Below are 26,303 nucleotides of genomic sequence, written 5' to 3'. Positions count from 1 at the left end.
CTGTGGGCAGGTGAAGTGTCAGATTTTTAAAAACATTTTATCAAATAAATTACTGAAACTTTCAATATAAAAAAAAATTATTTTGATTTGTTCATTTTTCAATAAGTTATAGTATTAAAAAACAAAGTGAAAAACAACCCAGCACAGTGGTGACGTGACATAGATGGATCAAGTATAATGATATCTGACAGTGATTAAAATCTCTATAAAAAAAAAACGCTTCGATGCAAATTTTTAGATAGTGTTTAATTTTAAAAAATTGGTGTATTACTCCAAAAGCTACATAATCTGCTAGTTCATTATTAATATCCTAATTAAGATAAAGTATGTCGAATGAAAAAGGGATTATTAAAAAATATTATTTCTCATAAAAAAATAATGTTCATCCATACACTTTTCAATATGTCATAGCATTATAAAGTTAAAAATGTAAAAAATAAAATCGAGAATTTTCACACAATAATAGCATTCGGTAGCCATTTTCACCGTGAAGATAAAATAAAGTCCGACATTTTTTTTTTTTCATAACAAAGTACATTACATTAGCTTTAATTTAAGATATATATAAAAATGTCAGACCTTCCGGAACATTGTCAAAAATCAAGTTGAAAAAATTAATTTTTTGTGAAAAAGTTGTCATTTTAAATCCCCCCCTGTGGGCAAGTAAAGGGTCACATATAAAAAAAAATATACCAAATGAAAGGTAATGATATTATGCATCTATATAAATAAAAATTATATTGATTTGTTCATTTTTGAAAAAGTTATGGTAGTTTTAAGTAAAAAAAATTTCAAAAATTTCGAAAATTAGCGATCTTTAAATTTGTAATTTTTTTGAAGATTTCCACCATTTACGGGGAACGAGGGAATTTTTTTCAATTTTTAAGGGTAATGTCTTCGACTAGATACGATTTGTGATCTTTTGACGTATCATTGAAAGAAATCGGTTCGGTGAGAGCTGAGAAAAAGTGGTAACAGACACAAAAAAAAANTCATCAAAATCGGTTCAGTGAGAGCTGAGATTGAGCGTATACAGACACAAAAAAAAAAAAAAAAAAACACACATCTTAGTAAAACCAATACCTTCTCAGCTTCGCATCGAAGCTAAAATTTCGAAATTTTCCGATTTTAAAAATCGTTATTTTTTATATGATTATAATATTTTCTAAAAACATTAGCAAATTATCAATATATATCTAACATCAAAACATGTACTTATTAGTTACATAATAAATTTAATAAATAATAATTAACAAAATCAATAACATTATTAAAACAATAATTATCAAATATAATATTTTTTTAACTTTATTTTTTTAAATAAAGGTTTTATTTTAATTTGTTTTAAATTTTTAATAAATTTAGAAACGAAATAGGTTAAATAACACATAAAATATAATAAATGAAAAAACAACAATCTTTTGTCGTAATTTAATGCTTTATTTTAATGGGGAAAAAAAACAGCTAGAGATTTTATGCAAAAAAATAAACAATTTTGCATTGTTGGAAATTAATGAGGTCTAGGTCTCACTTCTAAAATGTACAATGCATTTACAATGATTATTGCATCTATAATTTTAAAAATCATAAAATAATCATAAAAATAAGTACATTCTATTTTATCATTGTGTTTTATCTTCAAGAGTTACTTCATTACAGAAATTTTGGACCACTGTGTCAGAAGTTATTAATAATTTATAGTAATTACTGAAGATGAGACGCGGGTGTTGCTAATTTCTGTACCTAATTCAGGATTTGAAATAGTCCAAAAATAAGTTTTGTAAACGGTTATAAATAATTTACGAATAAACATTTGTTATTGGAGGAGATTCAGCTTAAGATAATACAAATTTCAAATAATACCACACTACCCTAAGCATATAGTAATAAATACATGTACTCGAAAACCGCATGACATAATGTGCATGAGTATTAGTTGGTAGCTTCTATACTAGGTGTCGCTCAAAGTTCTTGTAGCTTTTAATCAATGAAGAGGCAAATGGCGACCCAATAAAAGAAAATAGTAAAATTGCTCTCGTGGAAAACATATCGGCGCTACTGAACTATACGTGTTGTCGTCCATTACCACGCACTTGTACATAACTATAAATATTAAATTAAAAAAACGTGTTTATAGTATTTAAATTTTGGCAATATAATAAACGATCTGTAAAAAAATATATTAACAATTAATTATGTTGAGTTTTTGTTTTTTAGCTTTTAATAAAACCATTTTTTAATTTTAAAACATGTGTTGGAATATTACAATACAATAGTTAAAAAATAAATAAATATAATTTTGGATTAAACAATACTTATAGAATTTTTAAGAATATTTTTCGACCTATTGAGGATTTGTCACCGCTTTTGAGTAAGTGTTTAAAAATCATTTTTCGCGTTTACCATTTGGTAAACAATGCATCTCAGGATTATTAAAAATATTTCAAAACGCTTAAATATGATTAAATATAAATTACTATATTAAAAACTAATTTATGAAATGTGACCGTTATAGTGTTACCTATAGGAAATTAAATTAAATTTAAGTGTTAATGTTGTTAAATATTTATTTTATGCCTTGAATTATATTAAATACATAATTAATAATTTTATCAAGAATTTTAACAATTATCATAGTGATACTAAAGTTAAATATTGTTATTATTCAATTTGATATATTTACAGGTTATCTAAAAATAATTACTACTAAATTCTGTTTCTATTTCACGATGTATAGTTTAATTGTGTACTACTATTAGGTTCAAGTCAACATTAAAAGAATCTATGAAAATTTCAGTGTTTAATTTATAATTTAATAATATAAAGTTTAAGATCTATAGATAAATATATATTAATTTATTAATTAATAAATTTATTTTTGTAATAATTTCAAAACTAAAATAAGAAAATTTTTCACAAAATTATCGAATAGTTGGGCTAGATGTATAGGGTCAAAAGAATGTTATATAAACCATAAGAAAACGTTCACTGATATATTCAGTTGAAAAATGAATTCTAAGATGAGATACTTAGAAAACTTAATGAATAAAATATGAGTTTATTCTACTGTAACAATTATTTTCTTGTTCATTAGATTTTGTTTTGTACTTATTTGCTTATCTTAACGTAACATTTCGACTTAAAAAATCGACTCACGAATTATTATTATACTTGTATATTTTTATAAAAAAAACTTCTTTACAATTGTTGATATTGATGTTTGATATTTTTGGTGTTTATTATTACATAAAACCCTATTGAATTGGTTAGACATTAAACTATAGTATTTTAGGTATAAAATTGTGTTTATTAATCAAATGATAAAAAATCATCTAAATTTCCGTATTAGAGATAAATTTTCCAAAATATTACAGTTGTACTTAGTTTGTACAATATATTGAAAAATAACTTTTTGAAAACTAGAAGGATTATTGCGAAATTTTTATGATAATACATTTGATAGTAACCTTGCCAACGGTACGCTTATTTTGAAAATCCAATCATTAACCAAAGTACTGTGGATGCTTTCAAAATAGTATTAAAATTTTTGTTTCAAATACGTATTGAAATTTTTTACGGTAGAGATTTTAACCACTGTCAGATATGAATTAATACTAATCTAAACATAATGCCTCAACTTCACTATGTATTATTTTGACTGTACTTAAATTTTTAATTTATTTTATGTCTTTTTTATAGCCGATTCTCGACATTACTGGTTTTTTTTCTCGTATTTTTTCCAAAAATTGATAATTTTACTTTTTTTGTTAACACAAATAGAAGTAATGATGTAAAAAAATAATTGTATTAATTATGTATAGTACCCCTAAGACTCTTATTATTATTTTAAACAAATTGATATTACAATAAAGTGAACAAAATATTTTTTGCTTTGTATTTTGCAATTTTATGATAGAAATAAATATAATTATTCTTAAGGAAATTTTTAATCTAAAATAATAATAAATTGCTAAGTTTAAATTATTTTTTTTAATATTGGATAAGTAAAAATCTAGTTTAGTTTAAAATGCGAGTGTTTAATATTGGTGAATAACAATAGCGAGAAATAAACCAATTTCCGGTAGATTTGATGTCATTTCATTAAATTAGAAAAGTAGATTTATTTTCATTGTAAATAAAAATTTTCAACCAAAGAAAAATAGATGAATAATTCATACAGGAAATATATTTAATGCGCTATAGTAAAACTACTGGTTAATTTATAGTAACAAAGTGTAATCAACTGTATTGAAAGAAAAACGTTTATAAATAGCTATTTAACTATTCACCCCGGAAAAGTTATTTTATTTAAAATTAACCTAATTTTATATCATTTTCGTGCATTTTACTTAATTAACTATTAAGTTTAATTGGTTTTAGTATCAATGTGTAGCTAAGGTATGGATATTACTAAGACGTTTTTTGGTGACACTATATTAATTTGTCGCGACTACTGAAACGATTTCGCTCAACGATATGACAAAAGATGAATAGAAGTTGAAAATAATTTTATATTAAAGAGACTTTTGATTTTGCTCAATAATATATTAAAAGATTACAAATATTTTCTAGTTAATACTATTGGTGCCAAAATGTTTAGAAATACTTCTCAAACCCCATAATAAAGGGAAATGTCCCAAAAAATTACAGTTAAATTAATGTTTGTTGATATTTTAGTTTTCACTTTATATTGAAAAAACGTTTTAAAAACGGACAAATTATTGCGAAATTTTTAGTGACATAAATGTACACTTTTACCTTGCTAAAGACATATTTCTTTTTTTTTTAAATAAAAACACTAACTAAAGTACTGTGGGGAGGGAAGAATATATACCATCTTATATTCATTTTGTATAAATTTTTAATAATGTTTCGAAAAACATGCGTTGATTTTGAGGTATTTCGCATAGCAACAGAACATTTACATAATTTGAATATTATATCTACAAAAATCAAATGAAAGGTTTTTTAATGTACTCTAAGATAAAAAAAAATGAAAAAACAATAATTTTTTTTCTTTTATGAGTTTTTTTTGATTTTTTAATGTAAATTGTATTTTTTCTTTTTAAAAGTTCATAATTTTAACGATTTTTTTTTATCATAGATACTATCTTATTAACTTCGATGTGAAGCTGAGAAGGTATTGTTTTAACTAAGATGTGTTTTTTTTTTATTTTTTATTTTTTTTTTGTGTCTGTTACCACTTTTTCTCAGCTCTCACCGAACCGATTTCTTTCAATGATACACCAAAAGATCACAAATCGTATCTAGTCGAAGACATTACCCTTAAAAATTGAAAAAATTTACCTCGTTCCCCGTAAATGGGGGAAACCTCCGAAAAAATTACAAATTTAAAAATGGCTAATTTTCGAAATTTTTTCAATTTTTTTTACTAAAAACTGCCGTCACTTTTTTAAAAATGAACATATCAATATAATTCTTTTTTTTGTAGATGCATGATGTCATTACCTATCATTTGGTATATTTTTTTTATAAATTTGACTTTTTACCTGCCCACAGGGGGGGATTTAAAATAACAACTTTTTTACAAAAAATTAACTTTTTCAATTTAACTTTTGAAAGTGTTCCGGAAATTCTGATATTTTTATATATATCTTAAATTAAAAATAATGTAATATACTTTATCATGGAAAAAAAAATTCGGACTTTATTTTGTCTTCACAGTGAAAATGGCTACCGGATGCTATTTGTGTGTGAAAATTCTCGATTTTATATTTTACATTTTTAACTTTATAATGTTATAACTTATTGAAAAGTGTATGGATCAATACAATTTTTTTAATGAAAAATAATACTAAAATCCCTCTTTTATTCGACATATATTTTTAAAAATAACACCATTTTCCTTTATATATTTATATATTATAAATATGTATATATATATATTCATATGTTGCACTTATAAATCATAAAACTTGTAATAAAAATATAAATAAGGAAATAAGAGATCATGTAACTTTTGGAATAATCCACTAATTTTTTTAAATTAAACACTACCTAAGAATTGCATTGAAGCATTTTTTATGGTAGTGTTTTAATCATTATCAGATATCATTATACTTGACCCAACTATTCCCCGTCGCCACTGAGCCGCAACCCCTTCTATGCTGGGTTTTGATATTTATTTATAATTAATCACAAAATAGTTTTACATACTTATCCCAAAATGTTCAAAGGTAAATAAAAAATCATTATTGTGGACACGGACAGGGTTGCTAACTGTAATCCTGTATTATGATAATGACAAGTTTATTACTACAAACTGTAAATAATTCATAGCGTACTCAGTATATCACACTTTGGCGAAATAAAAATTGAATAGTCATTGCATTTATCTCAAAATTACTATAAGAAAACATACAGCTATGTTCCTTAGTAGGGCATATTATGTATGTATTGATCACTGTCTTTAAATAATAATAATATAATATATAGCTCAGTTATGTACTAATTTCGTCTATACCCGTAATGCCGGTGATACAATCTTAAATATCATTCATTAAAAACTTCACTGTGCCGGTTTTTTTTTAATATGCATATTTTTAAACATCTAATCAAAGCCCTACGAATAAGAACTATTAGAACGCAGCAATATACGTTTATAATTTTTTTTTATTCAAATTTCATTAATGTTTTGGAACGTCTGTGTTCTTCAAAATTTAAATTAAATTAAAGCTTTTAAAATGTACTTTGAGATTAAATCAAGAAAAACATCTTGATAATTTAATAAATTAAAATTTTCAATATTTAAAATTAATATTAAATAAATATAATTTTTTTATTAGTTATGCATACCATTATGCTTTAAAATTAAATCTGTATGCTCTATAGATACTACTAAAATATTTGATAAATGAGCATCCGTGATCTTTGCGGTAACTGTCAGGCGAAATCTACATACTTTACGGTCAATAGACCAATTGTTATTCGAATAGCGTTTGTTTAGTGACGCTTGTACCGTAGGGATAAATACGTTAGTTGAACTCGCGAAATTAGGGTTTGTTTCTAATGTTTTATGGCATATTCTTGAAAATCAGTTTCTAGCGCCATCAGCCACTAATTAGTCTTTTCTCCGAAAATCGCAGTTAAAAAAGTTTTTATTATAATAATTTTCCTTTTTGTCACAATTATTGTTTATTACTAAAGTGCGATTTTGTACTTACACGAAATGAATAATTTATAAATTGAATTTCTCTCCAGTTAAATGTTAAATATACTTACGTGTATCTATTCTCTTTAATAATAGAACTGTTATAAATTCGCATAAATATGTTATAGTGCGCTGTAGTTTTGAGCATTGTTGATTAAATTTTCAAAGTAATTTGTACAATTTATTCAGAAAATATAACAAGGTTGATAGTGATTTCATGGTAAATCCTATATGATAAGGGCCATATTATTATGTATTTATGTACATTGTACAAATCAAAATTCAGCTGTGTCGTTTTAACTTAATGGTTAGATATTCCAACCTTTTTCAAAAGCTAATATATCATTTTTAGCAATTTTTCACAAAAGAAAAAATAAATCTTTCTGATAAAATTAACTCATAATTTTTTAGCACAACATAGACAACATCCTTTTTAATACAAATTATAAAAAATTCAAAATAATGTTTTGTAGTATATTAACTTTTGTATATAAATCAAATATTTATTGTTGGTTAATATAGTTTTTAAAGACTTTTATATGATTTTTAGTTTTAATAAAGTTTTATGGTTATTAAAATTTTATAAGAAATGTATCTATTTTTGAATTTTTTATCTAGTAATTTTAGATTTATGTAAAACTTAGATGAGATGCCCTTATTAATATAGATATATTACTTAAGCAGGTCATGATACACCGGAGCAAGTATTTTAAACGTTTAATGGGAGCTGTGGAATAATGCCCGGAGGATGGGGCCGAAGTCCTGGGAGCAGTGGATCTGGTCCACAACCAGGACAGCGCACCGGGCATCGATTGTTACCTTTACCATTCAACAGATCTGCCAGCGGCGGTGGCAGCAACAGCAGCAGTGGAAACGTCGGAAGAGGAGGTGGATTTGGCGGAGGGGAAAGTTATAGCGGTGGAGGTTTTTCTAGTGGCGGGGGATTAAAAAGTGGAGGTATTAGAGGTGGTGGAAATACTAGTAATAAAAGAGGTGGTTTCGGTGGCGGAGGAAATGGTGCAAGTTATAGTGGTAGAGCTGCCGAAGCCGAAGATGTAATGGGGCACTACAACCGAAATAAGAACAATGTTAATAAAGTTAGAACTGGCTTGTATTATTCACCCCCTGGTACTTCTTACACAATTCTAGAAAAACCACCAGCAGCAGTACCACCCCCACCACCTCCTAGACCAACATACCTTAGAGAATCTTCAGCAGGTTCATCTAGTGCATCAAGTCATCCTAGTAATTATCAATGCTTAATAAAATTGCTTATTTTACTCAAATATCGATTTTGTAAATTGTTTGTTTTATTTTATCTTAAATGTACTAAACATGTAATTATGTACATTGTACATATTGGTGAGGCATATTGTCTCTTACAGGACTGTATTTTGGCATTATAAATAAAACTGTTGATTAATTATCAGAATATTTTATAAACTTTTATAATCTCTTATCTACAACATGCATAATAAGTAAAATTATTATTAATAACTATTAAATTTCAACTTTGATTTGATTTTGTTATATGCAGGTACAATAGGTAGTAATAGCCGTATTAACAATGCAAATTCTCGAGGGAATTCTAACAAAAAAAGACCAATATCTCCAGAACAAGTACTTAAAATGTTTTCAGCGCCTAATTACAACGCACAGCAATCATCATCATACCATGCATCTAACAGCAGTAAAACACTATCTCCACAACGTTCAAACATTCATAGCTCAAACACTTCACAATCGCACAACAATTTGACATCTTCTAACCATAATGATAATCTTACGGTACGCACGATATCTATGTCCAGACCAAATGCAACTTCAGGCAGTCCATCCACTCAAGGATTTGGTATATGTGTCAAAGGCGGAGCCGATGAATCAAGTGAATATATAGACTTAGATGTTAATTAGATAATCAATGATAAATAATTATATATATTATTTTATAATATAACTATATAATTTATGAATGTGTTAAAGCTTTCGTGGATTGTCTTGTTGCTTGAAGTGCTTAAGGATTTATCCATATTTGTAGTTGAGTTCTGACGTTTCGGACTCATTGCAGAGTCCATCTTCAGAACTCAACTACAAACATGGATAAATCCTTAAGCACTTCAAGTATATAATTTATTTTATATTATAATATTTCTATTTTATTATCTATTTATATAGAGTGCAACCATACTTTCACATATTTTCAATAGTCCTTTTTTCGACGTTTCAGCAGAATTACAGTTGACAATGTAATTAAATTTTTTACAGATGTTGGAGTGTACATATCTCGTGTAGAGGAAGGTAGCATAGCTGAAAGCGTTGGTTTAAAACCGGGAGATTCTATTTTAGAAGTTAATGGCCGTCCTTTTACTAATATATCCCACGAAGAAGCTCTTAAAGTATAAATTCGATTATACATTTTAAAACTTATTTAAAATTAAATACTATGTTTTTCATTTGAATAGATTTTAAAATCATACCGTCAAATTACAATGACGGTTAAGTGTCCATCTACACCTCAAGTTATTCGAAGTAAAAATAATGATGGTGAAAATGTAAATTCTGAAGATTCTTGGAGGTTAGGTCATGCATACTCGTGGATAAATAGGAAAGGACATCCAGTGTCTCCACCCCTTGAGTATTCTAAACTAAATTCACCATATTCTAAGTGGTCATATACACGGTCATCTAAAGATAAAATTCGAAAAGTAAATCATAATAGCACTAACAAGTCTAACATAAAGTAACTAAATTATGTTTTAGGTGGAACTATTGATAGAGCCTGGTCAGAGTCTCGGTTTAATGATTAGAGGAGGTACAGAATACAACTTGGGCATTTTTATCACTGGTATAGATAAAGATTCTGTTGCGGATCGATCCGGATTGATGGTGAGTGGTTAAATACTTGTTTTTAGAAAAAATTAAAGTTTTTACTTAGTAAAACTGAGACCAGTTAAGAATCAAATTTCTTGAGGTTTTTTATTACTATTTCAAAATATTTCATTGTGAATGTAAGTAAGACAAAGGTTTGTTACTTTCTTCTCTATTTAAATATTGGTAAATGGGCTTAAATTAAAATATAATAAAATATATTTCTAAGCATATTTTGTTTAATATAAATGGAAAGAAAGCTTACTTTACTCTAAGTTATAATTAATTGAATAATTCAAACTAGTAATAAATTATCGAATAAAAACTTTTATTCATTTTACTAGGTTGGTGATCAAATATTGGATGTTAATGGTCAATCATTTTTAAACTTATCACATGATGAAGCAGTTAACCTTTTAAAATTTCAAAAACAAATGACCCTAACGGTTAGAGATGTGGGTAAAGTGCCTCAATCATGTGCCACTTATAACTCCGAGACATGGAATCGTTCGTTGGATAAGTAATAATTATTTGTGATTATTTTTAGTCATAATACACGTAATTTAGTTTATTCGCGACTTTTAGAATAGTGGAATGCACCTAACATAACTATCTATCACAATAAAATTTAATAAGCCACCTAATTTTTTAGATATTTTTTTAAATAGTTACATTTTATTTCTTATGCCTTGAATCTCTATAAACGTAAACAATCTTTTAACTTCCGCAGCATTACGGATGGTACTTTAAAATTGGGTACATCAGCCGCTTCACAGATGGTCGAAGAAAAAGCTAGGATATTACTGACAAAACACGAATTTAATACTTTACGTTACTATCTTGATGAGTATTCGTGTTCTCGAATGTCAATTGATGCATTTATTACAATACTTTTCGAATTGCTCAACACCACCGATAAGGTGAATAATAATTTTGATAGTAGTTTTTAAAACTTATCTTAAAAGATACAAAAAAAAAAAATTCATATAATATGACTTATAGTTCACACTATTGACGGAACTCCGAGAACTAATTGGCTCATCAGATCGAGATCGTTTTGATCAGTTGGTATATAGAAGAGGACGAGAATCTAGGAATCTTCATCCCCGAGTAAGTCAGAGCCTTTTTTTTAACATTTCCGTCATACGATATTTGTGATACTATTTTGTGCTAGACACGATATTTAGTTTTTTTCATTTAACTAAAATTGTTTATCAGTTATAACAAATTTTAAAGTTTCGAGTTAAAAATATACAAATATATAATTTATAGAATTACAACTATGATTCTATTCTATCTAAATATTTTTACGACGCTCTTTTACACAGATGTGTAACGGTTATTGTAATTAAAATAATGCTGATTAATAACGGTAATAATTGCAGCGTAACTACAGACTACATATTTTCATATGAATAAAAAGACAAGTATACTAATTGTAATGACTTAAAAAATATATTAAATAAAAAGAAAATACCTAAAGTACTTATAAAAAAAATGACACTGCGATTTATCTATGTTTTAAAAAGTCATAACAGATTAAAGAAAAAAAACAAAATGGAAAAGGCGATTTTTTAAATAAAAATTAAATTTTCTTTTTAATTATAAGCGCCGTTTAAGTATGTAACATAACAATATTTTCAAAAGTTGAAAAGGCTATCTTTTACGGAAAAGTTACAATTTTTGGATTTCCCTATAATGGGCAGGTTAGAGTCAAATTTTCAAAAACAATTTACCTAAAAAAACGAAATTATCTAAAGCATTTATAAAAAAAATCGTTTTGATTCATTTATTTTTTAAAAAGCTATGACAGTTTTAAGTAAAAAAAGTTGAAATTTACTAATTTTAAAAGCACTAATTTTTTGGGGGATTTTCATCATTTACGAGGGACGAAGGAAAAATTTCAATTTTTGAACATAATGTCATCAACTAGATACGATTTGTTTGATATTTTGACGAAAATTAGTGAAAGACACAAAAAAATAAATATATATAATGAACACATGGTAAAATTAATACCTTCTCAGCTTTGTATCGAAATTAAAAACCATGTTATTGTTACACAATTTTTTAATCTTTCACATAAATGACAACGTGATCTATATTTCTTTGAAGTTTCACTTTTTGTTTTATTTTATATTTGGTCAAACAATATTTTATACGTGTAGGAAAGTTTTTCATTTATAACCTAGATATAAACTGACAAAATTGTGAAGTGTAAAGTAACTATTTAAATATTACATATTTTTTGAATTTAGAATTACATATTGTGTGTAATATATTTATAATTTTTTTTTTATATGTAAATTACTTTAAGGCTTAGATCTTAGAGTAAGTTACAAATATAATTTGTTAGAAGTGAAACACTACAATTTTTCAAGATATCGATAAAAACATAGTGTAATAGATAAATTTAATTACTATCGATAATAAGGTTCATAATAATGTGTTTTGTTTGCAGAACGTCGAAGGAGGGTTTATAACTGGAAGTCAAAGTAAAGTATTCCAATATTCTGGCGATGGCGAAAGTATGGACTGTAATTCACCAACGGATTACCCAATTAGTCCGAATTACAGGAATATTTCTAGGTAAGATTATTTAAAGTTAATAAATTTACATAAGTCTTGTTTTATACGTATAATAGTTTTGATCATCTGTATAATGTACAATACAATTTTATTACTCTATAAAAATAGTGAAAGGATAAACGATTAATAAACAATAGTTTATTTAAATACGTATAATTATTATTAAATTAATATAACAATAAATATATTTAAAAAAATTAAAGTATTTAAGATTATACTTGCATTAGTATTTTAAAAGTTTAATTGTTTTTGTATTATTTTTGGTTGTAAACAGTGAAAGAAAACTAGAGGATAAATGTTCTCCACTGAAAATCAGTGATAGAGAAATGGAGATCGAAGAATTCGAGTTTAGTCATCAAGTAGGTTTATGTATAAATTAAGAATCAAATTGAATTATCTAAATTAACTTTTGTACTTTGTTTAGGACTTTGGTGATTTAGAAACTGAGCTGTTACCAAGAAAATACCATAGTGATTTGGCAGATCTTAGTTATTCACATAGGAATTCTTCTCTATATGATGAATCAAATATGACCAGGTCATCGGTAAAGTACCAATTAATTAATTTAATTATATCATATTAAAAAATGGCAATTACCATATCATTAAAAATATTTTTTACGGATTCGTCCTATTGATTATATAAGCATATCATAAAATGCTTTATTTTTTTTTTGTTAACTTTATTGCTTTTGAAATATTTTTGTATAAAATAGAGTATATTTAATTGATAATATGATATATTTTACCAGAGGCTGGTTTTACAAGAACTAAATATCGTGTTTATCAAATTTCGTTATGTATATATTTGAAAATTATAAAACTACAAATTAATATTTATTGTTGAAGATGATAATCGTAAAAAAATATAGACTATGAAAATTACACTGCAATATTGTATTTGATATTAATGTTACCACGAGCACTACATTCCCCTGCCACAGAAGTATTTACACTTGGATGTTATTGAAAAATGATGGTGGATTTTAAATATTTATATATTAAAAAATTTAATTAGATAATTGTATTGATATTTTGATTTCCCAGCATGATAGTTATCTTGTTAAGTTTATGACTCGTAGAAGGAGCTGTTAAAATTTAAAACAGGGTTTGGTAAAGAGATTAATTTCATGGTAATTTCTATTTAATTTAAGTTTTACTTAATTTAATTATTTTTTCTGGTTAATAAGTTATTAAAAGTGATGTAAACACGTTATTTTCTTATAGTTATAAAGTTTTCAGCAAGTAAGTAAACAGGTCAGTTGTTACAAATACTGAAAACAGTAGAAATCCGTCTCCTTACTAATTGAATATACTATATATAATTACATAGTTTTCTTCGTTTAAATTTTAAAAAAATAATTCTTATTTTTACAATTTTTACATCAAACATTTTTTACTTGATAAAATTTGCTTGACATGGATATTTAAAATTTTAATATTTATTTTCTTCTTCTTCCTTGCCTTAATCCCAACTACGTAGGGTTAGCCACCCTTATTCTAAACTTCCACTTGACATGATCTCCCATATCGTCTACGCTCACATCAGCCATCCTCATAACGGATTTAATAACATTCCTCTATCTCATTTTGGGTCTTCCTCTACCTCTTCTTCCTTCATAATTTATTTCTATAACTGTTCTTACAGCTTCCGATTTCTCTCTCTTCATAACATGATCAAACCATCTAAGTCTATTTTCTTTCATCTTATCCACGATTGACGCTACACCTATACTCCCTCTTATATGCTCGTACAGTCTTGTAGTATAGTCAATACTTCAGTCTTGTAGAATTTACCTTTTAGCCTCATTGGAATTCTTTTATCTCATAAGACGCTAGACGTTTCTCTCCACTTCAACCACGGCACTTAATCCTGCGTCTTACATCTTTGTCAATACCATCGCTCTTTTGCATAACTGATCCTAAATACTTAAAACTTTTCAACTCTAATCACGTCCTCGTCTATCCGCACTAATCTCCTCATTTCACCTACCTCGTGTTCTCCTTTGTCAAACTCGTACTCTATATACTCTGTCTAACTTCTACTTTTTCTTAAAACCTTTTCTCCAAAAGCTGATCTCCACACCTCTAGCATTTGATTAATTTCCTCCCTATTTTCTCCTATTAACACTATATCATCAGCATATCTTCTATTATAATAATGTACCATTTCGAGACTCCTTTTCTCATTAATGCCCACTTTAAAACCTCTCTCGGTACTCTATCATACGCTTTTTCCAAATATATAAATACCATACACAGCTATTCCCTAAAATTTTCTGTTAGTTACCTCACACAAAATTCTGGCTCCATTGTTGACTTATCAGGCATAAATCCAAACTGGTTTTTAGATATTGATGTCTCATTTTTTTTTTCTTATCTATTACCTTTTCCGAAATTTTCATGCTATGACTATATGCCACCTTTACCTTTAAATATAGGCACCACAATACTATTCCTCTATTAATTTGGAATTTTCACTTCTAATAAAATTTTATTTAAAAGTTCCTTCAACCACCTTATGCCAACACCGGCTAATATTTTTCATACTTCTACTGGCACTTCATTTGGTCCTACTGTTTTATTCTTTTTCATCGATGCCACAGCCTCCCATACCTTTTTCTCACTAATTAAGTCTACCAGTCCCTCATTCCACGAGATATCCTCTAATGTCCCTTTTGGATACTCCTCATTCAGTAATTTTTCAAAATACTCTTTCCATCTTTTTTTCGCATCATCATCACTCGAGAGCACTTTATTATCAACACTTTTTATACACCTTATATAATGATAATCTTTAGACCTTTTTTCTCTTACTTTTACAAGACTATAGATTTCTTTCTCGCCTTCCTTTGTGCCTAGCCTATCATACAACTCATAATACCTCTTAAACTTCGCCTTACTTACTGCACACTTGGCTTCTTTGCACAAATGCTTATACTACATCCAGTCTTCTCTCTTTTTGCTCTTCTGCCATACTTTGAATTTCTTTTTCTTACTTTCTATGATTTTTTGAACGTCTTCATCCCACCACCAGGTTTCCTTGTTTCCTGGCATTCTACTCCTACTCTCACCAACAATCTCTTTTGCAGTATTCTTTACACAACTAGCAAATCTATTCCACGCATCATTTATGTCTCCTTCTAAATTCCACACTGTCCTTTTTTTTGCCGTCTTGACAAACTCTTTTTCATTTTCCCCTTTCAATTTCCACTAACGGATTTTCGATTGTTCTCCCGTGTTCCTTCTGTTTTTGTATATTCTTTTCCCGGTACTCCAAAACTCCATTACCATCAGTCTATGATGTGTAGTTACACTTTCGCCTGGTATAACTTTACAACCCTTTACTCGCTTTACTCGCTCATCCATTTCTCTCCAAAACACTTCCTTGTCTATTTCATCACATCCTACTTGTGGTGCACAGGCATTTATTACATTCAACACTTATTGTTCGAATATCAATTTTACGGCTATTATTCTGTCACTTTTCCTCGCTACTTCTACTACTTTACTTTTCATTTCCTCATCCATTATTATCCTTACACCATTATTTGTGCTATACTTCCCTGTGTATATTATTTTATAACCCTCACCTATTTACCTTGATTTCTCTCCTTTTCACTTAGTTTTCCTGCACACAACAAATGTTCATTTTTGTTCTCTTCAATACTTCTACTAATTCTCTACTTTTACCAGTTAATTTTCCAACATTCCAAGTACCTATTCTTAATTTGTATCTATCTTTTTTTTTCTCTCTCATACACCAGTACAGCCTAGAGTTAAGTGGTGATGTCCCTACACAATTGACACTACAAACGTTGGGTAGACCTGTACACATGACTGGTGAAACACCTACCTTGTGCGGTGTTGTCCGGCTAGTATCAAACACTTTATTCCTTAGGTCTTCTTCGTTTTTAATTACTTTATTCCCTCTTACCTGTTGTCTCCGCGTACATCCGAGATGGGACAATTCGACAAAATTACTTTATAAATGGTAATATTTTGATATTTAACATAATATTTCTAACAGATTTTAAAAGTTTTGTCATTATTTATTGAAGCTATATCTTTAAAGACGGATTTGAGGCATATAAATCTTAACATAGTACAAAGCCAAATTATAAAAAAAAATAACTGTAACTCCAACATTTTATCAATTCATTAAAATTAAACTCGTTTAATATTTTTTAATTTTTTAAATTAATAATATTTGTAATATAGTTTTAATTATCTCTTTATTTAAAAACATTAAAGTAATAGATAAAAAACAATTTCACTGCTAATTTGTAAAATTTAATTGGAGAATTTATTTTCTAATTTTTTTCTTTATGATATATTTATAGTTATTATAGGATATAAAAAATGCCCATGGTATTGATTATTACATTATAATAACAAAGACTAATGAATTTCTGTCTTGTAATACAGTTAAATCTTATGACTAAGTTTTGAAACTTTAAACTTTATGCATTTATAAAATTTGTTTGATCCACTCCCGAATACCTAACTTGATAAAAATTTATCATATGTATTTACAGTACCATTATGGGAATTTTATTTATTCTAGGGAAAATTGTCCCCAAAATTACATCCTCAAAAATTAAACCATAATATACTTTTGTTAAACCTAAATGTATATTATTTTTTGTTAATTTTGTCTGTATTTTATGCTTAATAGACGTTTATTATTCAAATAAAATAAAAATAATTAATATATATTTATTAGGATTAAGAAAAACAATATATATATTTATAACATTAATGTATTTGGGAATAAACTTTATAAATGCACAAAGTCCCTTTTGTGTGACTTTTTGGAAATTATTTTTTTAATCAAGAACTACGAAAAGTTTAACTTAAAAAATCAAAAGGAAACAAATTTAAAATAAGAAAGTACGTTTCAAAATAATCACTTTTACAATACAATACAAAAAATTATTAAATATAAAATATTACTGACTGATTAATATTTATAAAAAAATAGGCTGGGTAGTTCAATACTGTAAAATTGTATTTCAGAAATATTAATAAATACTCAGAGGTTTAATTTTAATTTTATTGGTTAATATCTTTTTGGAAAAAGCCATTTGTATTTATCAATAAAATTTATAAAAGTAAATAATTTATTTGCACGCAGACTTTCCTAAAATTATTATCTGCATCTTTGGATGTTATTTCATTAATGATATTACATAAGCACATAATAAATCAAATCGACTTGACGGTTCTTGGAAACAGCAGAAATTTACCTGTACGGTTGGCTGAACGTTTTATTTTAACGATCTTGTTTTCTCGAGTTGATATATTTCTGTGTATCGAACTTAAAACAAACCAGAAAAGCTTAGCCTCTAGCAAAGCAATGACATGATACAAATTTAATCAATATGTTTTATTTTAGTAATAATAATTTTAATCGTTTAAGATTAGTAAACTTCACTAATACAAAGTACATAAAAAAAATAGAATTTATTGACTAGTGTAATTTGATAAATTTATTATAGTAAATTTTAAACTGTATATAAATTATATAGTAATCGAATCTATAAGATTGTTACTGTACCTTATTCGATTGTGAATTTTCGTTAATGTTATAGAAGTGCACTTAATAAATAATCGTAAAATAGTTGATAAATATTAGAAGGAATATCGCATTAATCTGTTATGTAAATATTATAATTAAAACGTGTAAATAATTGTTTTTTTCTAATTGGTCTTGAGTGGCAATTACTAATCATTTTGATCACTTTTCTAATATTTTTCGTTAAATAAATATGTATATAAAATGTAAATAATTTTGTAATGTAAGTCTGATTGAATTGTATGTAATAGAACGAATACGTGTTTTGAGAATCATTAAATTTATTAATACAGTTTTTTTATTTTATTTTACTCTGTACGAATGCTTTCAGAGTGGATACTTGGAGGGAATACGATCCCACTTAGGGGGATGGACCCAAAAATTGAAATCCTGGTACTATGGAAATCCTCTAGTAAGTCTCTGAATAAATGTTTCAACTCCATTTAGTTATTGTATGTGAAGCAAGTAGTTAGTATTATTTTTTCTTTAGTATATCATAATTTTTTTTTTTATAATATGTGTATATTATTTATAACTGAATCACTCGTTTTCCTTTTATTGTCTTTCGTGTACTTCTCTAGTTAAATATATATTATTTATTGTCTCAGTGTTAACAAACTTTGTTTTATTCTGTGTTTGATGGTATTCATTTTAAAGCTTCTAATTATAAGTAGATCTTAATACTCTGCGAACAATCTTCTTTTTTTTTTTGAGTTAACTCTAAAATCAAATACATTTTCAGCATGTTTTTAGTCAAATAACTACTTAAGACCACTTATAAATTTTTAATTTCTTCCTAGATATAAATATTACTATAGTTAAATATTTTTTTAGAGCAGGTCCATTTATAAGGTTATCAGTGCACTTCTGGGACATTTAATTAAAACTGCTTTAATATCACATTGCGTCCATTTATTTATTTCGACTATTTACTACACTTCTCTTGTGTGTTTGGCTTACAGATATACATGTTTATTATATTCTTAAAATTAATGATCCATTACTATTTATTATTTAACTGTATTACTTTTATTTCAAATGTCTATATAATTAATCTTAGAAGTCATGACAAACAAAAAGTAGTGACAAATTAATATAAAAAAAAATTTTTGCGAGTAGAGTTTATGACATTGCTTATATCAATTTCGTCAGACCTATCTGTAGCTATAAACGTTGAAATATTTGAGTTTTCCAAAGATAACATTTAAAACTGCAGCATGTGTGTATTAGATATATTCTTCTTAAAATAATCTCAATATTTGTGAAGTTTACAACAAGTAGAAGTCTTTTAGTTATCTATATTTTCTTATTGTATTTATTATAAAACGTGTTTGAAATCATAATTGCCTTTGATTGAATTTTTTATATTTAGTAACTAAATTGAGTGTGAATTTTAAAACAAATTCATGATTAATGAAATGACATAAAAATTAAATATTTTTTTATCAAATAGAAATTTGGATATAAATTTTTTATTTCTATAATTTTAGACGGTCTTTTTAAAATATAATTTTACAGTTTGTGTCGTCTTGGTTGATATGTAACTTATAAATATCTGAAATAATTTTAACTGTTTTTACTATATGGTTATAGTAATTTTACATAATGATTTAAATATTGATTATATTATATATTCAAATTGTATTATAACACCAGACGTAAAAAAAGTATTTTTATTTGAATATAACTTACATTTCAAATAATAATTTTAAATAATTAATTTTTTTAGCAATTGTCTAGTAAACATGGACGATCGTATGATGGAAAAAATGAATTGATAGACGAAGATTCCTGCTATCGAAGAGAAAGTGGTTTTATTGAATCTTCGTGTTCGAACTCTCATCATGATTCACAAGTAAAAATTCCTCATTTTCCCAAATATTTGAAGGAATTTTTTTTTTATAATTAATGTATATCAAAGAAATAATTATTAGAAAAAGTAAAATTGTTAGTAATTACTAAATTATTACACTTGTTGAACTTAAAAGTAAGGTCCAAGTTTGATTTATGTATAATAGATGTAATTATTTGTACAGGAACTCTATTTATACAATAATATGAGGTATGATAAAAAAATACTAGGATTTTTCAAATAAAACTTTATTAACTCAATATTATTCTATATACACATTATCACCTTCAAAATAATCTCCCTGAGAAGCAATACACCGATGCCATTTTCTTTTCCACTTTTGAAAACATTCCTGGTAGGCACTAATTGGAATGCCCTTTAGATTGATTTCCGTATTTTGTTTTATGTCATCAGTTGTTTGAAAACGACATCCTCTGAGCGTAGATTTTAACTTCGGAAACAAAAAAAGTCGTATGGGGCCAGGTCGGGTGAGTATTGTGGTTGTGAAACTACTGAAGTCTGATTTTTCGCTAAAAACTGACGAATGAGCAATGAGATGTGAGCTGAGGAGTTATCGTGATGCAACAGCTAAGAATCATTTTTCCAATTTTCTGGCCTTTTTTTTCTAACATTTCACGTAATCATTTCATGAATTCTAAATAAAAATGCTGATTTACTGTTTGTCTTTGAGGCACCCATTTACGATGAACTATACTACGAAAATCAAAAAATGTGATTAACATGGCTTTTGATCACCTACTTTGATTTTTTTGGTCTAAGGGAATATGCTGACTTCCACTAGGACGATGGACGCTTGGTTTCAACATCATACCCGTAAATCTAAGTTTCATCACCAGTTATAATATTTTTTAAAAAGTCTAGGTCAGTTTCTGCTCTTTTAAAAAGTTCTTGAGAGGAACATATTTGGCTGCGATTAGGCTCATGCTTAATTCTTTGGTTAATATTTCTTGGCAAGAACTATAAGATATTCTGACGTCTTCTGCAACTTCTCTTATAGTTGATCGACGATTATTTCGAATAATTTCACAAACAATATCAACAATATCATTTATTTACTGGTCGAGGGTCTACCAAGTCGTTCGTTATCCTTAATGGATGTCCTATCTTCCTTAAACCGTTAAAACTACTCGAAACATGTTGTCCGAGACAGAACATCATCTCCAAAAGCTTGCTTCAAAAGTTCAAAAGTTTCACTAGAACTTTTCCCTAATTTAAAACAAAATTTTACGCACATACGTTGTTCTTCTATTGTTTCCATTTCGAAAATCGACGCATGACTGAAACATGTTTTCGTAAAAATACCATGAAATAAAAATATATATTTTTTGGTTTCAAACCAATGCTCAAATTTTCGTTAAAAGTTACTTTATTGAATGAAATTATCGGGATTTTGTTATCATAATTGATGCAAATATTATTAACACAGTCCGGGTATTTTTTGATCACACCTCGTATTCGTATATAAATATTATATACATATAATAAACATTAATAGGTAATGCTCGACCAACAAGGTAATCTTCGAATTATTGTAAAGAAAGTGAAACCATTATTGGGGATTGCTATTGAAGGTGGCGTCAATACTAAACATTTACTTCCCAGAATAATAAATATCCATGTAAGTAAAAATAATACAATTTTCGTGTTACAATTATTTTATAATGTATATTTTAGTGTATCGTTAATAAGCTAACTATTTTAAAATAATCTAAATACTAAATCAGGAAAATGGTGCAGCTTTTGAAGCTGGAGGATTAGAAGTTGGTCAGCTAATATTGGAAGTTGACGGGCAAAAAGTTGAAGGTAATGAATATCATTGTTATTAATAAAAATATGTAATTCTAAATGATTTACTATTTAATCGTCAAAACATTCGAGAACATAAGCAAAATGTTTTTTCATTTTTCAAACATATTTTTAGGTCAATATTCATATTTAAAGGCTAATAAGTTACATTTTGATAGAGCTTTATTTTAATCCATTTTAATATTGGGGGTATTTTTTTAAATAAATTAATTCTTTAAAGAAAAAAAAAATGAGGCATAATAATGTAAAATAATTAATGAATAGAAAAAAAATTATTTGGTTAATTCCGGTTCAATTTTTTTTGAAGGGGGTATAATCTATACTTATTTTTATCGAAAATTATCTTTATCTCTATTTACAATTATTCCTAAATATAGCCATTATTATTATTTATAATACTGTTGACATAACAGGTATGCCTCATCAAGAAGTAGCGAGACTCATCGCTGAATCATTCGCACAAACTAACAAACCTGAAATTGAGTTCCTTGTTATTGAGGCAAAAAAATCAAACTTGGAACCAAAACCGACTGCACTAATATTTTTGGAAAATTAATTGACTGTGAGTAGTGATAAGTTGTTTTGCCGATTACTTGATAAAATTGTTTTATTAAGTTAATTGTAATACATAAAATAATATAAATTAACTATGGTACTTCAAAGATATATATTTTCATTATTTTAATATTAAAATGTATAAATAATTAAAACACTATATAATAATAATTATCAATACAATAATGATTATAATATGTAAATGCTTTTCAGTGTTATTTATACATCAAATAATATTTGGCTTTTATTTCATATTTTTTTCGTCCGCAAACTTCATAAACTTAATTATTGTCTCTATTTTTAATTTTTTAAACACATGTAATTTATATACCATTTAAACAATTCTATCGTAATAATATTATTACAACCAAACCCTGGAAATGTAAAAAAAAATAATTTTAATTCTATTTACCTTTAAAAGCTTGTGTATTATAATACAGAATATTTATTTTATAAATTTCCTAATTAATTTGGTAAATACCAATCCACAAATTAGAGTGCCTACTTTGTAAAATAATTAATAATAACTTGAAAGAAATAACTCAAATCAATATCACGTGATAAGGTTGGGTTTTTAACATGACAAAATCTTTCACGGTTAATTTACTAGTTTTTGATGGGTCAAATCATTAAATTCAATATAAAAGGTTTTTTTTTTTTTATTTAAAATAAAGTATAAATTTCAACTTTCTACTATAGAAACTACTTCAAAAAGATTTATTTTTATAATTTTATAATATTACTAAAAAAACTTAAATACTACATAATTCTATTATTGCTATTCAAGACATTAACAGTACAATACCATCACGCGGGGTATTTCTTTGGTCAATTGACATTGTTCCAACTCTATTAACTGACAGTCGCAGTAAAATATTTAGATAAAAATTTACAGATATCTAAATGGATACAATATATATTTTTACTTTTTTTTATATGAATTTTTTTCTTATATTAAATATTAGTTAACAGTCATAATATTACATTAATGTTAGATTAACAAATATATATGACCGATACTTGAGTTCTATGTTCATTAATATAGTTTTAAATACATTATACCTGTAATATTTTTAGAGTCAAATGTTATTCTTTAAGATTATGAGCTGGCCCTACGCAAGCATATACAGTGGGTAAAAAAAGTATTGACACATTGTGTATTTTTCGAATTTCCAGTCGAAGGAATCATTTTTATTTAATGGTTGTTATACATTATAATAATAATTGATATGTTAATTATTTCTATGCTAAAAAAAATAAATTTTAGCCGAGACATTTTAGTAATAATAATAATAATCTTAAATAACTAATCAATAAATTATTGACACACCGGTTAAATCGTAATTCAAACGGGTCTCTACATGTCCATGGTCTATTTATAGCTGGGTTTTTCTGTTCTACGACTACTTTGATGTCTCTCAGTCAATTAATTTACAGGCATTCGACAAAAAGCGTCGTTATCGAAATGTCTACTAAAAAATCAGAAATCTCCGTTATTTTGCGAGATCGTATTATTTTTTTAAGATCTCAAGGATGGAGCTACCGAGAAATTGGAAATTTAGTAAAAATAAACTTTTCTACAGTACGTTGGATAATAAAACGTTATGAAGAAACTGGTCATATTAATAATAAACAGCGAACGGGACGTCCTAAAATATTTTCTGAAAGAGAAAAACGTGAAATTGCGAACGAAATTCGAAAAAATCCTACAATAAGTGCTCCAGAGTTGGCCGAAAATATTGCTCAATCAACCAAAAAGACATTCCATGTCCAAACTTTAAGAAATGTCTTGCATGAATTTGAGTTTTATGGAAGAACAAAAAGAAAAAAACCTTTGATTACTGAAAAAAATCGCTTAAAGCGACTGGAATTTGCTAGAGAACATATAAATAAGCCTTTAGAATTTTGGGATAAGGTCATATTTACTGATGAAAGTAAATTTAATGTGTTTGGTGGAGATGGACGTCAATATGTATGGAGAAAATCAAACACGGCCTATTTAAGTCAAAATATTGAATCTACAGTTAAACATGGTGGCGGTAGTGTTTTAGTTTGGGGTTGCATGTCCAGCGCTGGAGTTGGAAATCTCCATTTCATTGAAGGTATTATGAATGCCGACGTATATATAGATATTTTGCGATGCAACTTGATGGATAGTGCCACCAAATTAAAGCTGAAAGATAACTTTATTTTTCAGCAGGATAACGATCCGAAGCATTCAGCCAAAAAAACTAAACATTGGTTGCTGTATAATGCACCACGGCAACTGAAACATCCTCCTCAGTCACCAGATCTTAACCCCATCGAACATCTTTGGAGTATTTTAGGTAAAGAAATCCGTAAAATTAAATGCTCGTCCAAAATAGAATTCAAAAGAGTAATCCGCGAAAAATGGCAGGAAATTACCAGAGAAATAACTCAAAATCTTGTACATTCAATGCCTCGAAGACTAGAAGCAGTAATTGAAGCTAAGGGAGGGCATACAAAATATTAAAAGTGATACAAAACATTAATTTTCGTATTTTAAAAAGTAATTGCATTTTTTTCATTGACTGTGTCAATACTTTTTTCATTAGTTATTTAAGATTATTATTATTATTACTAAAATGTCTCGGCTAAAATTTATTTTTTTTAGCATAGAAATAATTAACATATCAATTATTATTATAATGTATAAAAACCATTAAATAAAAATGATTCCTTCGACTGGAAATTCGAAAAAAACACAATGTGTCAATACTTTTTTTACCCACTGTAGTAATAGCTGATTAAATTTCTCTAAATTATAAGTTATATATGATAACTGTTATCATATATTTATTAACATTTCATAAGGTATAATTTATTATAAAATAATTTTAACTTAATGCTAGGTTAGAACACCAATTGTGCACATCTAATACGTTAAATATATTTTTAAAAATTCTATAATTACCATTATAAAAAAAACCAATGTATTTTATAAGTATACGTTAGCACCAAATATTAAAAAATAGTACGACGTCGCATCTATAAAGTCTAAGATTTATCGGAAACAGACTAAACATTTATACGTTTACTTATCTTTACCGAATATTGAAATAATTCGTAGTGAACTTAATTTTTATGGGAATAGTCAAATTGTAGTAATTTGACTATTCGTATATAACCGGGAATTAAAGAGACCAAAATAGCACAGAGGAGACTGATCCTTGCATCTCTTTAAGCTTTCAGTACATCCTTAATACTTTTATAATAATTTTGCAGGAATATTAAAAGAGACCTATTGATACGAGAGGACTAAGTACCTCTTGCCGTCCCATTTTACACCCATTATTAGAATCAGAATTCTATTATTTTTTTTGTGGGGTGGTGTCAAACACAAATTTTCTGACTTAGTACTCATCAAAAGAGTGTAATGAACAAAAAATAATAATATTTAACTTGTTTGTAAATTACGATTAGGACTAAAATGAACAAAATTACCGACTTACGCTCAGAAAATCCGAAATAATTTCGGATCATAAATTTGTGTTAAATAAATGGTGGGGATAGTTAATGTCTCTTATAGAATCCCTAATATTTAGGTAAATTGAATTCGACCCTACAAGATACGATTCTGCATGTTACAACGAAAAATACGTACAACGCATAGCCTTAACACAATTATTCTTGTAGAAATAGAATGCACGAATTTATTACAAATTCATAAAAAAATTTCATCCATGTTGTAAGACTGGCATTCAGACTCAAAATGTAATTTTATTAAAAAAAAATCTTTTATATGTATGTAGTATATTTTTAGCAAATTTATTATATTTTAATAATTTTCTATCAGAGCAAAAAGAATTTGGTTGTGTTTTTCACTTAATTTTTTTTCAATCA

The 26,303-nt window shown here is 26.9% G+C and overlaps 1 protein-coding gene across 1 annotated transcript; it reads left to right on the top strand.

Moving 5' to 3' along the window:
- The first annotated feature begins 1,999 nt into the window (after nucleotides 1-1,999).
- Nucleotides 2,000-23,380, top strand: LOC126897386 (uncharacterized). Its single transcript, XM_050670934.1, has 17 exons — nucleotides 2,000-2,371; nucleotides 7,853-8,416; nucleotides 8,709-9,056; nucleotides 9,437-9,567; nucleotides 9,634-9,876; nucleotides 9,932-10,057; nucleotides 10,384-10,559; nucleotides 10,770-10,959; nucleotides 11,042-11,149; nucleotides 12,501-12,628; nucleotides 12,903-12,987; nucleotides 13,053-13,172; nucleotides 18,537-18,617; nucleotides 19,935-20,060; nucleotides 21,574-21,696; nucleotides 21,803-21,881; nucleotides 22,298-23,380. Exons 2-17 carry the CDS (start codon nucleotides 7,909-7,911, stop codon nucleotides 22,438-22,440), a joined length of 2,715 nt encoding a protein of 904 aa, XP_050526891.1. The 5' UTR covers nucleotides 2,000-2,371; nucleotides 7,853-7,908; the 3' UTR covers nucleotides 22,441-23,380.
- The last annotated feature ends 2,923 nt before the right edge of the window (nucleotides 23,381-26,303 follow it).

Source organism: Daktulosphaira vitifoliae, unplaced genomic scaffold, assembly GCF_025091365.1.
Source record: "Daktulosphaira vitifoliae isolate Bord-2020 unplaced genomic scaffold, ASM2509136v1 Scaffold_2, whole genome shotgun sequence".
Taxonomy (NCBI): Eukaryota; Metazoa; Arthropoda; class Insecta; order Hemiptera; family Phylloxeridae; genus Daktulosphaira; species Daktulosphaira vitifoliae.
Note: the sequence above shows the minus strand (reverse complement) of the source record. Positions and strands in the feature narration are given on the sequence as shown.